This window comes from Lynx rufus, unplaced genomic scaffold, assembly GCF_022079265.1.
Source record: "Lynx rufus isolate CCGP_SWC_20201006 ecotype Redwood Valley unplaced genomic scaffold, mLynRuf1.p SCAF_17, whole genome shotgun sequence".
Lineage (NCBI taxonomy): Eukaryota > Metazoa > Chordata > Mammalia > Carnivora > Felidae > Lynx > Lynx rufus.
Genome location: NW_025814831.1, coordinates 49,071,488 through 49,086,435, shown reverse-complemented (window position 1 = coordinate 49,086,435; position 14,948 = coordinate 49,071,488). Strand labels below are relative to the sequence as shown.

At 36.4% G+C, this 14,948-nt stretch overlaps 1 protein-coding gene across 2 annotated transcripts in view; it reads left to right on the top strand.

Moving 5' to 3' along the window:
• The first annotated feature begins 3,552 nt into the window (after positions 1 to 3,552).
• FRMD6 (FERM domain containing 6) overlaps positions 3,553 to 14,948 on the top strand; it is a 38,577-nt gene continuing 27,181 nt past the window's right edge. Inside the window, exons 1-4 of one of the 2 annotated variants that reach the window (XM_047079662.1) lie at positions 3,553 to 3,794; positions 9,415 to 9,505; positions 12,397 to 12,476; positions 13,529 to 13,605. In XM_047079662.1, the coding sequence (XP_046935618.1) occupies positions 3,696 to 3,794; positions 9,415 to 9,505; positions 12,397 to 12,476; positions 13,529 to 13,605 (347 nt within the window). In that variant the 5' untranslated portion in view covers positions 3,553 to 3,695. Of the gene's footprint in view, positions 3,795 to 9,414; positions 9,506 to 12,396; positions 12,501 to 13,528; positions 13,606 to 14,948 lie in introns of both variants that reach the window. The other variant, XM_047079661.1, reaches the window with a different exon arrangement.

The window sequence follows — 14,948 nt, the reverse complement described above, 5'->3', positions numbered from 1 at the left end:
ACGTAGTATTCCATTGTGTATATAAACCACAATTTCTTTATCCATTCATCAGTTGATGGACATTTAGACTCTTTCCATAATTTGGCTATTGTTGAGAGTGCTGCTATGAACATTGGGGTACAAGTGCCCCTATGCATCAGTACTCCTGTATCCCTTGGATAAATTCCTAGCAGTGCTATTGCTGGGTCATAGGGTAGGTCTATTTTTAATTTTCTGAGGAACCTCCACACTGCTTTCCAGAGCGGCTGCACCAATTTGCATTCCCACCAACAGTGCAAGAGGGTTCCCGTTTCTCCACATCCTCTCCAGCATCTATAGTCTCCTGATTTGTTCATTTTGGCCACTCTGACTGGCGTGAGGTGATACCCGAGTGTGGTTTTGATTTGTATTTCCCTGATAAGGAGCGACGCTGAACATCTTTTCATGTGCCTGTTGGCCGTCTGGATGTCTTCTTTAGAGAAGTGTCTATTCATGTTTTCTGCCCATTTCTTCACTGGGTTATTTGTTTTTCCTTTAAGAAAAACAGAATACTTGTAAGGGGGCTTTCAGTCACCTTCCTAATAAGGAAATACTGTATGTAAGATTACCATTTGTTTTTATTTAATTTAAGTAGCTTCCTTGTTGGTGGCATTTTATTCATACTTTAAAAAGAAATGCTAGTTTGTATTTACTCATAGTGCCATATAAGATTATATTCTCTCCCATCTTCCTGCTCATAACAGATGGACATTTAACCTTAAGCAAATAGACCAGATTATATCTCATTTACGCGTTGATTTATGTGAGCACTGACAGTAGCTTTTCTGTTAGAACTGTGTGGTTATGTACTCGGAAAACTATAGAATACTTATGCGTAAGGAAATTGAAGAGGACACAAAGAAATGGAAGAGCATTCCATGCTCATGGATTAGAAGAACAAACATTTTTATAATGTCTATACTACCCAAAGCAATCTACACAGTTTATGCAATCCTGAAAAAAAACAAAACAAAACTGGAAGCATCACAAACCCGGATTTCAAGCTATATTACAAAGCTGTAGTCATCAAGACAGTATGGTACTGGTACAAAAACAGACACATAGATACAGTGGAGCAGAATAGAAAAGCCAGAAATGGACCCACAACTATATGATCAACTAATCTTCGACAAAGCAGGAAAGAATATCCAATGGAAAAAAGACGGTCTCTTTAATGAATAGTGTTGGGAAAACTAGACGGTGACATGCAGAAGAATGAAACTGGACCACTTTCTTACACCATACACAAAAATAAATTCAAAATGGATGAACGATCTAAATGTGAGACAGGAAACCATCAAAATCCCAGAGGAGAACACAGGCAGCAACCTCTTTGACCTTGGCCAGAGCAGTTTCTTACTAGACACATTGCTGGAGGCAAGGGAAACAAAAGTAAACATGAACTATTGGGACTTCATCAAAATAAAAACCTTCTGCATAGTGAAAGAGACAATCAACAAAATTAAAAGGCAGCCTATGGAATGGGAGAAGATATTTGCAAATGACATATCTGATAAAAGGTTAGTATCCAAAATCTATAAAGAGCTTACCAAACTCAACACCCAAAAAACAACCCAGTTAAGAAATGTGCAGAAGACACGAATAGACACTTTTCCAAAAAAGACATCCAGATGTCTAACAGACACATGCAAACATGTTCAACATCACTCATCATTAGGGAAATACAAATCAAAACCACAATGAGATACCACCTCACACCTGTCAGAATGACTAAAATTAACAACACAAGAAACAGCAGATGTTGGTGAGGATGCAGAGAAAGGAGAGCCCTCTTTCATTTTTGGTGTGAATGCAAACTGGTGCAGCCATTCTGAAGAACAGTATGGAGGTTCCTCAAAAAACTAAAAATAGGATTACCCTACGATCCAGCAATTACACTATTAGGTATTTACCTAAAGGATACAAAAATACAGATTCAAAGGGGTACATGTACCCCAAGGTTTTCAGCAGCATTATCAACAATAGCGAAACTACAGAGAAAGCCCAAATGTCCATCAGCTGATGAATGGATAAAGAAGATGGTGTGTGTGTGTGGGGGGGGGTGTATTACACACATTTGCAATGACGTCGATGGAGCTAGAATGTATTATGTTAAGCAAAATAAGTCAATTAGAGGAAGACAAATACCATATGATTTCACTCATGTGGAACTTAAAAGACAAAACAGATGAACATATGGGAAGGGGGGGGTGGGGAAGAAGAGAGAGGGAAACAAACCCCAAGAGATTCTTAATGATAGAGGGTTGATGGTGGGAGGTGGGTGAGAGATGGGCTAGATGGATGATGGGTATTAAGGAGGGCACTTGTGATGAGTACTGGGTGTTGAATATAAGTGATGACAAAAAAAGAAAGAAAAACGTGTGGTTATACTCTCTGGCAAAACAATTTTGTATTCTGAGAAATTCTTTTCTGCATTATACAAATATAGCTGGAAAGAGACAATATAAATAATTACTATTGGGGAAAAATAATTACTGTTTGAGAAGCAACTAGTCTTAATCTTGGTTGAATAGTGTTATATTAGCAATAATATATGAAAAAGTAGACACACCCATTAAAAGTAGACTATATCCCCCACTGTTTTAAAATTATTCTGCAAAGTCTTGCCAATGCAATAAGACATGAAACAAAGGGTGTGAGTGTTGAAGATTAGAAATAAAATCTTCATTACTTGCAAAAAAAATTGCATATATTGAAAACCTGAGAGAAATTAAAAAATGTGTTTAATAAACTGAATAGATATGAGAGGGTATCTACAAAATCCACAGTTCTTTTGTATACAAACATGGTTTGATAGATACAGTTTTGTTATTTCTAGGTGTTAATTCGTTGGTGAAAAGAAACAGAAAAATTGTTTGCATTGTCAGGTTAAAGAATCGGGAGGGAGAGCAGCACCATAAAACCTCAGGGAGAAAAAAGTTGTCAGGAGGGCTTAACCTTGGTAAGAGAGAGATCGGTTGAAGTGAATCCCAGATTCTGCTGATGGTCTGGAGGTCACTGGCTTCCTTTGGCAGAGCCATGGTGGTGAAGTGAAGGAAGTGAAAGCCAGACCACAGCAGTTAAAGAAGGAATGTGATGTAAGAGCCAAGGCATTTATTTGAGTTTGCGATGGGAAAAAAGATTGAGAATTTTGTTGTTGTTGCTGGTTTGTCATTCTGTTTGTTTATGGAACCCTTTGTTATCTCCCATGCGAGACTGGAAACTTCTCAAAGGCAGGCTCTCTCTGCTTCTGTGAGCCCTGGAGTGCACAGCACAGCCTCGAATGTATGAGGCGCTCATTGGCTCTATGTTTAATTCATGACGATGAATGAAAGTTTTGAAAGAGTTGATAGTGGGCAAAATACAGAATGAATTTCAGTGAGTTCTCATTTATTAAAGCAGGCAGCCCTCGCGTTGAGACGTGCTGTCTTTGTGCCAACAGAAACAGTTGTGCTGCTGCTCATGTCCCTGTCTCTCTCCTCACCAATCTCACTGCCTTCATTTATGGATGGCTTTTGGGCTTTTTTACAGCTATGAAACCTACGTAGTGGAACATCACGCTGCTTCTCCCGTAGGGCGTGTGATGAGGAACAGAGTTTGGCTTTGGAGTGCTCGGAACCAGAGGAATTGCCGAGGACTCGGAGCCCAGCCCTGACCACTGGAGAGCCCACAACACGATGAACAAATTGAATTTCCACAACAACAGAGTCATGCAAGACCGCCGGAGTGTGTGTATCTTCCTTCCCAACGATGAATCTCTGAACATCATCATAAATGTAAGTAGATTCGACTTTAGAAATGTTTGAACGTCCTGTTCCCACCAGTGGCCACATTCAAGTTATTACCTGGTGAAGGGTGAGAGCGCTACAGAATGAGACCATTAATAATGTGACAGAATTGGGGGGTTAAAGTTGTCTACAAACTTTGAATTATGGCTTTAGAGCAACTGCCCTCAATATTCTTTCACCTGGTGGGGGGGGGGAATTACAGAATTTTGGTTACTATATTATAGAAAAACAAACACCTTGCTATTTTAAAACTGTGTCTTGAAATATAAATTTTTATTAATCTATAGTATGATTTTGCTTTTTAAATGTTTTTGAGTTGTCACACACATGATATGGTAATAATTGCTAGCTTCTTAATATGCATCTTGATCATTAATCATAGCCTAAGTCTAGCCAATTTTAAGGACAGGCTGTGCACTTGAGCACTAAGCTGTTGCTATGGTTCATGAGTCAAGGGTAACTCTCTTAGTTGACCTGGATATTGAGGAATATGGTACTGTTTTTCTTAACTTCTAAAACTGAGTTATAATCTACATACAGCAAAGTATAGGAATCATAAGCATGCAGCTCAGAGAATTTTTACAAGTGTATACACCCCTATAACCATCATCCAGCTTGAGATACAGTACATTTCCAGCACCCCAGAAAGATCTTTTATGACTTCTCCTTGTCAGTCATCTCTACCCAAAGCGTAATAAGTATTCCCTCCCCTATAGAGTAATTTGCTTATTTCTGAACTTCATGCAGCTGGAATTACATGGTATGTTTTCTTTTATATGTAGCTTCTTTCAGTCAACTTGGCCTATGAAATTCACTTATGTTATTGCACATAACACTAATTCTTTTTCATTCTTGTGTAATATTCCATTTTATGAATATGCCCAATTTGTTTATCCATTTATTGTTGATGGATATTGGGTTGTTGTAAGTATTGGGCTATTACTATGAGTAAAAGTGTTGAGAGCATTTTATGTGTATGCACATGTGTATACATTTCTGAGCCTCACCTAAGAGCAGAACTGTGAATCATAAAGGATACCTGTGTTTAGCTTTGGTAGACACTGCCAAACAGTTTTATGGTAATCAGAATCATGCCTAGCACTTTTCAGCTCCTCTCCCTGTTACCGACTTTCATATTCTTCCTTTTACTGATTGTATTCAGATGGAATTAGGAAAAATATTGCCTCAGTGCAATGCCTTAAATTAGTTTTCTTTTTTTCCTTTTTCTTTTTCTTCTTTGATCTTTATTTTTGATAGAGACAGAGACAGAGTATGAGCAGGGGAGAGGCAGAGAGAGAGGGAGACACAGACTCTGAAGCAGGCTCCAGGCTCCAAGCTATCAGCACAGAGTCCAGTGTGGGGCTCAAACTCACAAACTGCGAGATCATGACCTGAGCCAAAGTCAGATGGTTAACCTACTGAGCCACCAAGGCACCCCTTAGTTTTCTTTGTTAACCCAATTGCTATATAAAAGAATATTTGTAAGTGTTATACTGAATATATATGGCATTTAAATAGCTTCATTACAAAATTTACACAGGAAATGGCTCTGCTTATCACCGTAATTATTTTGGTTTTATTCTGACAACCACCACAGTTTCTGGGTTTTAGTTTCTTGATTTACTAATATAACCTCGTTTTTGCTTATAGGAATTGTCTGAGCATCAAACCTACCTCTTGGATGAATTTTATCATCTGTGGGGCAGAATTTCTGTTCATCAGCAACATTGCTATTCAGGGTACCCAAAGTTGTTTTTGAGTATGTGAAGTGATAGGCTATCATTTTTACAACATTTGGGTTTTTTTTTTTTTTAATCTAATAAAACTTGGCAGCTTATCTTTTTCAGTGTGGTCATGGTCAAAATATATAAAATTTAATTTTGCTTATACAGGTGAATATGCTATTTCAGTTTTTATATACAGTTATATAAAGAGATACTAAATTTTTTTTTAAATTCAAAATCCAGGGCATATAGCCTAAGCTATAAGAAGTTAAGAAACTTCTCTCAGTTCCATTTATATGTTCCCACCCAGAGGGTTGTATATCCTTGTGTTCATGTGTGCATCTATGCGCACATACAGGATACGGAACAAAACCTTACTGACCTCAGGTGAGTGGAAGGAAGACTAATCTGGCTTCATGAAGAATACCGAGAGCCGGCTAGAATTTTCAAAGAGATTAACTTGTCCTAAAATCTCAGCTGAGCATTGCTCAGTACGTGAGCACTTAACAGAGTAGCGCTTGTTTTCATTTCTTTGAGCTATGTTTGTGCATTTCATTTGGGAGCTCTGTTAATGAAACTCAAATAGAGAATCCGAACCCTCTGTGGGCCTGTTGAGATCTTCTTATTCCAGGGCATGTAGACCCCGCTGCCATGTCCAGACCCTTCTCTAGCAAGTGATTGAACAAAGGAGGGAGGAGGGACTCAGTTAAGTAGTATGGAGGCCCCTCATTGCTGGAAAACCAGTGCAGGACTGCCAGAGCTCTGCCTTTTCCTTCAAAGTGTTATCTCTGCATTCATAAAATAGTAATTGTTATTTGCATGGCTGTAACATAGCAAATTAACTGTAACAAAACCAGTTTTATCAACGGTTTCATTTTTTTCATCATTTCTAAATATTTTTTACACAAAGATGGTTTATTCCTTGACGTGTAGTTGATAGAATGTTGTCTTTCTACATGTGAGGTATATTTAGTATCTGATCATTCTAGTTTCTCCATGAGGTTGAACTAGTAGGGGCTGTTTTAAATGATTTTAATCATCAGATAAATACTAAATATGGAAACTTGGAAAATTTTGGAAATAAAATTATGGTAAATGTTAGAGCCACAAAATTTTTGAGTGATATAAATAGTGGCCAAGAGTTTATACTTGTTCACTAAAACTAAGGTAAACAATTCTTTTTTATCTGGAATATATTTAAAAAAAAATTTTAACATTTATTTATTGTTGAGAGAAAGAGAGACAGAGCATAAGCATGAGGGGCAGAGAGAGAGGAGGAGACACAGAATCTGAAACAGGCTCCAGGCTCTGAGCTGTCCACACAGAGCCCGATGTGGGACTCAAACCCACAAACCACGGGATCATGACCTGAGCTGAAGTTGGATGCTTAACCAATTGAGCCACCCGGACGCCCCTGGAATATATTTTAAATGTGCTTGCTCAATAACCATTGACATTTAGGACCAAATGCTTTTTTTTTATTAAAAAGGTCCATATAGAGGATATTTTTAGATAATATTTTAATTCTTATTCTTAATACTTCATATACCCTATAGCACTTTTTAAAGCTCCATTGCTCCTGAAGGTTAAAGAACTTGAAAAATTTCACAATCAGCTAAAATGTAGCCTTCAAGACTCATAATATGCAAATACAAAAAACTCAAGCCTTTTTTCACAGAAGTAAGACTTCAGAGCCACAATTTTAAACAAGAACACTACTTACTCCATAGTTGTTACAGAGCTTTATCAGTAGGCCCCAAATACTTGATTTAAATTAGCAGAAAAATAATAAGTATATGGGATATATGGGAGAAATGTACAGCATTATTTGAACAACAGTTACAGTTACAACATGGTTTGTTTTATGTATAGTTTGTGGTTTGGAAGTTTTCTGCTAACTTTTTTTTATCACATTTTATCCCAGTTGCTTTGTTTATAACATTTTAAAATACAGTAAAAACTAAGGATTAAAGGTATCCTAGATGGTATGGCATCTTAAGTCTCAAATTTGCAGTGTGTATTTCAACTTTATATAACGTTTGATAGTTTTCCCCTTACTTTATCATGTTGGTTAAGCTTATTTGTAAAGTAGAATTAGGACAATATAGAACTCAAAAATACACAGTTTTTTTTTAATGAACAAAGAGGATGATTTCCTATTGGCAAATGTAGTCTCCCAGTGGTGTTTGTGAGTTTGCAATTCTTCATTTTCCCTAAATTCTTCAGTGGCACATTCATAAAGTGATGTGCTCAGTGGGCCAGAGACTAGCCCATAGTCCTGGAACAGAACAAAAGCAAGAGGCCCAAATGGGCATCAGACACCTGCTTTTATCCATCAGACATTTACTGAGTGCCAACTATATATCCTAAAAATAAGATAAGACACGATCCCAGCTTCATTGAGTTCCTGGTGCTTCTAAGCAGCGGAATGGGTGCTCTTGGTCTTAAATAAATACCTTTTGCTCTTTCCATTAGATAAGGTGCTTTAGATTAGTTGCCATTTAATAATGTGGAAAGAGCAGCAAACCTTCACTTGGAATTATCACCATTCTGCATTGTTTGGCTTTCAGTTATCAAGGGGTTTCAGGGGTCTCTTATTTTCTGAATCTGAATCACATATTAAGGTATGATGAAAAGTCATGAATTCAGAGTTCATTTAGAATTTATCATTAAAACTGCAAGTGGCATCAGTATCATTGCAAGTATAGTACAAGTGAGGGACAAATGCCCCACATAATATATATAGCTGAAATGATAAACTGTCATGTTGTATATATTTTAAAATACACATTTGGAAATATTTTAATACTTAAATGAGCAAAGTTGTGAGTTGCTGCTTTTGCCATTACTAGCTTATATGACTTTAAGCTTTGTGGGTTCTTTCTTTCTTTCTTTCTTTCTTTCTTTCTTTCTTTCTTTCTTTTTCTTTCTTTCAGAGAGAGCAGGGTAGGGGCAGAGAGAGAGAATACTAAGCAGGCTGTGCACTGTCAGCACAGAGCCTGTTGCGGGGCTTGAACTCATGAACCATGAGATCATGACCTGAGCTGAAATCACCAGTTGGACGTTTAACCTACTGAAGAACATGACATAACATGAAGAAATTGACCATAACATGAAGAAATCATCCATAACATGAAGAAATTGACCTGTATGGTCTCTTAAAGTCAGCTCTAGGCTTTAGTGATTCTGAATTCAATGAGACAGACCCAACAGAATTACTGTCCCCTAAAATACTTTATTAAATATTGGAGAAATCATTAAAACTGTGTCTGTTAAAGACTATGTTATTATTCAACATGTGACTTTTCAGGATAGCCTATTCAGAGTTCCAAATTAATATGATTTTTTATGGTTGAATTATACTAGGACTTAGAAAGGACCCTTGTTTAGGTACTTAAAAGGTATAAAACAATAAAAGTAAGATAAATAAAAGCTAGTTATTCACTCATTCACTCATTGTAATAATATCTAAGTATTTTGCTTAGACCATCAAGAAGAAAACCTTCCTTGTAAAGATACCTGCCTAATTCATGCTTCTGATAATCTGAGTAGGCTGTTTTGGGTACCTTCTGAAATATTTACCATGCGCCATGGGTTTAGAATTAAGGCCTCGTCAATGTGTCATAAGATTTATGAGTCTTGTACAAGATTGCATTGGTACTTTATTGCCATGTTGTAAAAATTCATATTGTGATAATCAGTATTGAAACACAACGCAGATTAAAGCAATTTCCATGAACCAACAGCGGTTTTGCTAGTGTTGGCTTGTCCTTTCAAGGCATATATTCAGGGTGTATTAAATTGCCTGATTGTGGCTCAGTATTTGGGTTTGAGTGACTTGTTGTCTCAAGTTGTGTTTTTTGTGTGCTTGTTTTTCTCTACAGGTTAAAATTCTGTGTCACCAGTTGCTGGTCCAGGTGTGTGACTTACTCAGGCTAAAGGACTGTCACCTGTTTGGACTCAGTGTTATACAAAGTAGGTCTTAGTCCCATCTCTGATAGATTTAGCCAACTGTCACCAAGGAAGTGATATTTTATAGCTGGCTGTGACTTGATTTGGGCGTATTGTGATAAGATTGTGATTGGCAAAATACCCATAAATTCATCATCATTTTTAGTCTACTATTCGTGTTTTGATCTTAACTGTTGTGTATTTCTTACAAGACTTAGAATTTTAGGCCGTGTATCATAGTTTGAACTTAAAAATCGGTTCCTTTTCAGGAGTCTAAATTTTGTATTTGTTCTTTTCTGTTTTTATGAACCATGCTTGATTTTTGTTTCCTTGCACTCAGGGAACAGCTGGAGCTAGTAGGAAATTATCTTGCATGTTTTTGTAATGTGTTTCATAATTTTTGACATTAAAAAACTTAGGCATAAGAAAAATGGCTTTCGTCTATTCAAGTTTTCTTGCTGTTGACCATATAGTATAACAAAGTGATCTATTAATTTGCTCTTGTTTCCTGTTTTTCCCTCTTAACACCTTCTCCTTTTCTTCCAATCAGACTATAAGACTTAAAGATGGGGGATCAGTTTCTACTTTTACTTTATGTGAAGGCTTTCTTCACATGAAGCCTCCTCCACCTGCCCACTCCCATAATACCTTAGAGTTAAGTTCCCAGGGTTTACCTGCAGCCTTTCCTTATAAGCTTTTTCTTTCAAGTCATATGTTTAAATTTCTCTAATTTACCCTTATGCAAAAAACCTTTTCTATCTTTGCTCAGTTTTTCAAGAATACTTTTTTTGTGCGAAATGTATTTAACTACATTTTATACTTGTAGATGAATCATATTCTACTACTGGAATCGGCTTAAATTTAAAGGCTTATGACATCTTGAGAATCTGGTTAATACCATAAAAAGCTTAGATCTGCCAAGTTAGAAAGTGTATCATGATCAGCCCTTCTCCTCCAAAATATGAACCATCTTCAGCTGTCTTTTTAGGAGAAGCCAGAGAGCTTGGAGCAGGGAACACCTCAGGAACCAACGAATCAACCATTTGCTCTTCAGTTTTTTTCCTGTAGTAGTTAAAGCAATAAAAGCACAGATGCTTAGCTCTGTGTTTCTATTAGTACATCCCTCAGTCATTCTTTCGAGGAAGGGTTTGGGAGAAATAAGATGCTCTATAGATTCTAAAAATTGTTTCTTTTATTCTAAACTCAAAATTAATTCTTTCTTACTGCCACGACAGCCAGATTGTTGATCTGTGTTGTTTAACAAGTCAGTCTAATAAAACCAGTTTATGGCTTCCTTAGATTTCAAAATATGAGTTTTTAAGATCTCTTTTTTAAAAGAGAGATTGTAGTGTGGCAAAAGAACATTGGCAAAGGATGCAGATGACCTTGTTCCAATTCTAGTTCTACCACTAGCTAGCTATGTAGCTTTAGAAATGTCACTTGACTTCTCTCGACTTCAGTTTTCTCAGGTGTCAGCTGGAGATTACTTCACCCACTTTGCAGACTTCTGATATATGCTTTAGAATTCTTAAAATATAAAGCCATGATCAGACTGTCAGATGGCAGAGATACGGTGGTAGTTTAAAAGTATGTGCTATTACGCTGAACAGTCTCCATTCTGTTCATTATATTGCTTCTTCAGATGGGAATTCAAGCCAAACACAAACCATATTCAACAGGAAGGTTGTCTGGTCTTGTTCACTTCATGTTTAACTGGTAGCATGTGAGATATGGGAGATAATTTGGCTGATCTGATAAGTGGATTTAAGTAGCATCCTTTTGGTTTTTTTTGTTTTGTTTTTGTTTTGTTTTGGTCTCTGGGACCTCTTATCCCTTTCATTCAAATTGGCTGGCTTAATATGCCATTTATAGACAGAGAAACTCTACCCTTCCTGTTCTCTTATGGCTCTTTTTCAAGCAAACCTCTCCAGCATTCAGTCAGGAGTGACAGTGTAGTCAGGTCTGTTATCCTTGGAGAAGTCAAAGAGACACCCTTCCCTTCCAGATTGAGTACATTTTTATGCAGAGCTTTCCATGAGGAAGCTGCCTTAGTGATGGTTAGAGAAAAAGGACTAAACTATTTTAAAAAGATTTACAACTTTGTACAAGATAGGAATGCTGAAGGTTTCTGTTGTGAAATATCTCTCTTTTAAAATATTCTCTTGGGGAAATCTGAAAATTTTAATATTTTTTAACAGCTTGTCTTCATATGTTTAGATCATTGTTACATGGGTTTTTAGCAATCATGGTTTCTGTTCATCTTGAGAACATCATCTCCTTGAAGAAATACTTTAGCGTTATTTTTTTTGCATGAGATTCTTCTCATCTTTCCATGGGATCAGTCCAAAGACAGTGTGTTTTACCAGGGTGTGTTTTATGTGGAAAACACAGAGAAGAAATTGTCTTAAAGGATGTTCTTCACAAAGCGTGGGTCAGACCCGTCACTTGGAAATAGGCAATTATCCTCAATGTTGTCTCATTTCTTACATAGCAGTTAGGATGGTGTTTCTGCCCTGTTTCATTATTCTGCAGCTATGACAGGAGTCCTCTGTGAGCTAAGCAAAAGCATGTTTCTCTAAGAGCAAGTAAGCACAGAGTTGGAAGTTTGACTATGCATTAGGATTGACCATAGAAACTTAGTAAAAGCAGGATGTGGAAGCTAGTATTTCTTCTAAATACCACATATTTTTAATAAGATGTGTTCTGTATTGCTAACGCAAAATAGTTTATAAAGAATCTCATTAATGTCTAGCCAACTTTTTGACTTTTAGTATCTTGTTGATTGTTCACGTTTTGTATGTGAACTCAGAGCACATTCACAAATTGAGGCTTTTTTAAAGAACCCGTTTTTGTGTGTATTTTCTTTAAAAAAATCATCTTTTCTTTATCATATTGCCTTCTTTTTTAATGTGCAGATAATGAACATGTCTATATGGAGTTGTCACAAAAGCTGTATAAATACTGTCCAAAAGAATGGAAGAAAGAGGCCAGCAAGGTACGACAATACGAAGTCACTTGGGTGAGATTACATTTATGAGCAAAACTATTTTGATTTTTTTAAAAGGTTTATTTTAGCTATTAGACATTAGAAAAATATTTAATTTTTTAAATTGTAATTCATAAAAACACTATGAAGTAGAGAATGGAAAAGGGAAATGTGTAAGTTCTAAAATGTCACATTAATAAAGTATTAATAGCTTATAGCGTATGATAGATTTCGGGTATCTGTTTAAATCATGTTGGATAATAACTTTCTAGTAATTTGGGGATAATACTTTGAAACGAGAACCATGGAAAAAGAACTTGCTTCTCTTCTGTGGCTATGTTAGCCATCAAAACTGATGTTCTAGAAGTTATTCATAGTTTTTAAATCTACTTTTACTGTACTTTGATACTTTATTACTTTATTAAAAGTAGGAAATTATACTGGTGCCTTTATTTAATAAACATCAATTCCATTTACATGGGGCATCATTCACAGGGAATTTGCCTAGTGTTTCCACCATATTAATCAGGAATAAGTCCCCAATGTCTAATCCTAGATCCTCCGATTCGTATTTAAGAATTCTTGGAATAAACGGGAAGGCTACTTGGAAGCTAACTACAAAGTAAGGAACATTAAAGTCTAAATAAACAAACAGCATATTAGAATTTGGTATGTGGAATGTCAGAGGAACAAGAGAACATTTGTAATGAGGAGCAAATGGTCACCACAGGGGATAGAGCTGAGAGAGGAACTGGATCTCAACTAGAAATTTCCACTGGCATTTATTTTTATCTTCCCTTATGTTGTCATTGGCATTACAGTGAATGAGTATCAAATACATGATGATGCTTTATAACTTCCCAGTTTTGTATGAACTTAATATCCATAATGGACAACTGTCTACCCTCTGCCCAGCCACCACCACCACCCAGCCCCATTAGAAGTAGATAAAACCTTTCAAGGTTTAAAAGTATCTTGTAAATAATGGTATTTGGTTGCGTTTAAAACCCGTTTTGCAGTTACTAAAAATAGCTTTCTTTTTACATGTGTCTTTGTTTCAGGGTATTGACCAATTTGGACCTCCTATGATCATTCACTTCCGTGTGCAGTACTATGTGGAAAATGGCAGATTGATCAGGTATGAGGACAGGGAGAGACTCTAAACCTTCACTTCCACAAGCACTCACCTTCTAACATAACCAAATAAAGTTCTTGTGTGTGTTTGTCTCCATCTGCTAGAATACACATTTCAAAAGAGCAAGGATTTTAAAAGAAATCTTTGTGTACACTCATGTATCCTCAGTTCCTAGAAAAGAGGCACAGTAAGCGCTCTAAATATTTGTGGAATGAATGAATGAATGGATGAATGATAATGTTAGACTATTGATGAAAATGTTAACAATGTCACTGCCTCACATTGTCTGTACTCCCCATTTTCGATAACCAGTCATTCACCAAAAAGAAGATATTTCATTCAAGAAGGAACTAGCACTTTTGTGAAGAATGGAGAAATTAATTAAAGGACTGTATTCTTTTCTGGTGGTGAGATGGGGAGTAGGGCAGCAGCAAGAACTCTCTCCTGTAAAAATGGTGTCGATATAGCCTGGTTTTCTTTCCACCTTTGGGGTCTTGCTTCTGTTCTTGGCAGGGGCCTTAAAGCTAAGATTACACCCAGTGGAGCTATCCTGTGAGAATCTTAGATGCAGTTTGGCAAGGGCAGGTAATTGATTCTTCTTCTGGAGGTGGGTGCATGAGCAATTCTATGCTACTGATACAGACTCAGAATTTACCATTTCAAAAGCTCAGTTTATCATTTGTATGGGAGGATTCAGTGCTGGAAAGCTTTCAGAGTTGGTTTTGTTAACGGATAGAAAATGCTGATGGAAAATACTAGAAATGTGAACTCTGTTTTCCTTATTTACTTTCAAACTCTGAGAAACTCCATTAAAAGATACAAAGATACATTTGGCTAATAAGTTATATGTGAGATCTGCTCTTAATATTTGTGTTATTGCCACATGTAAATTAAAAAGTAAAAAATATTAGCCCATAAATAATTTTTTCTAAAGGCCAAGAAACTTTCTTAGTTATTTGGAGTTTATGTAAAATTTTTGCTCAGTTTACCTACTAAGTATGGAATGTGCTGAAAAGAAGAAAAATACATTATTTAGCCACAAATTAACCCCCTGGGGCTAATGAATGTTTAATTCATCCCTGTACTTCTGCTCTTTTCCCCAGGGATGAACTAGTCCAAACACTGTGTGGTCAGCATTATAAAAAGAAATGCCTTGAAAAGTACTCTGTCCCATGGGGAAAAAATTACATAAATGCTTTATTTTTAAACTCATCATACTCAAACATGATCTTAGTTAAAATAAACTCATGTTTTTATTGTCATCAGCTAATGCATTATAAATCTCAGGTAAACCTTTGACTTAAACTAATAGGGGAAGCAAGTAAGCTCATTAAATACACACACAC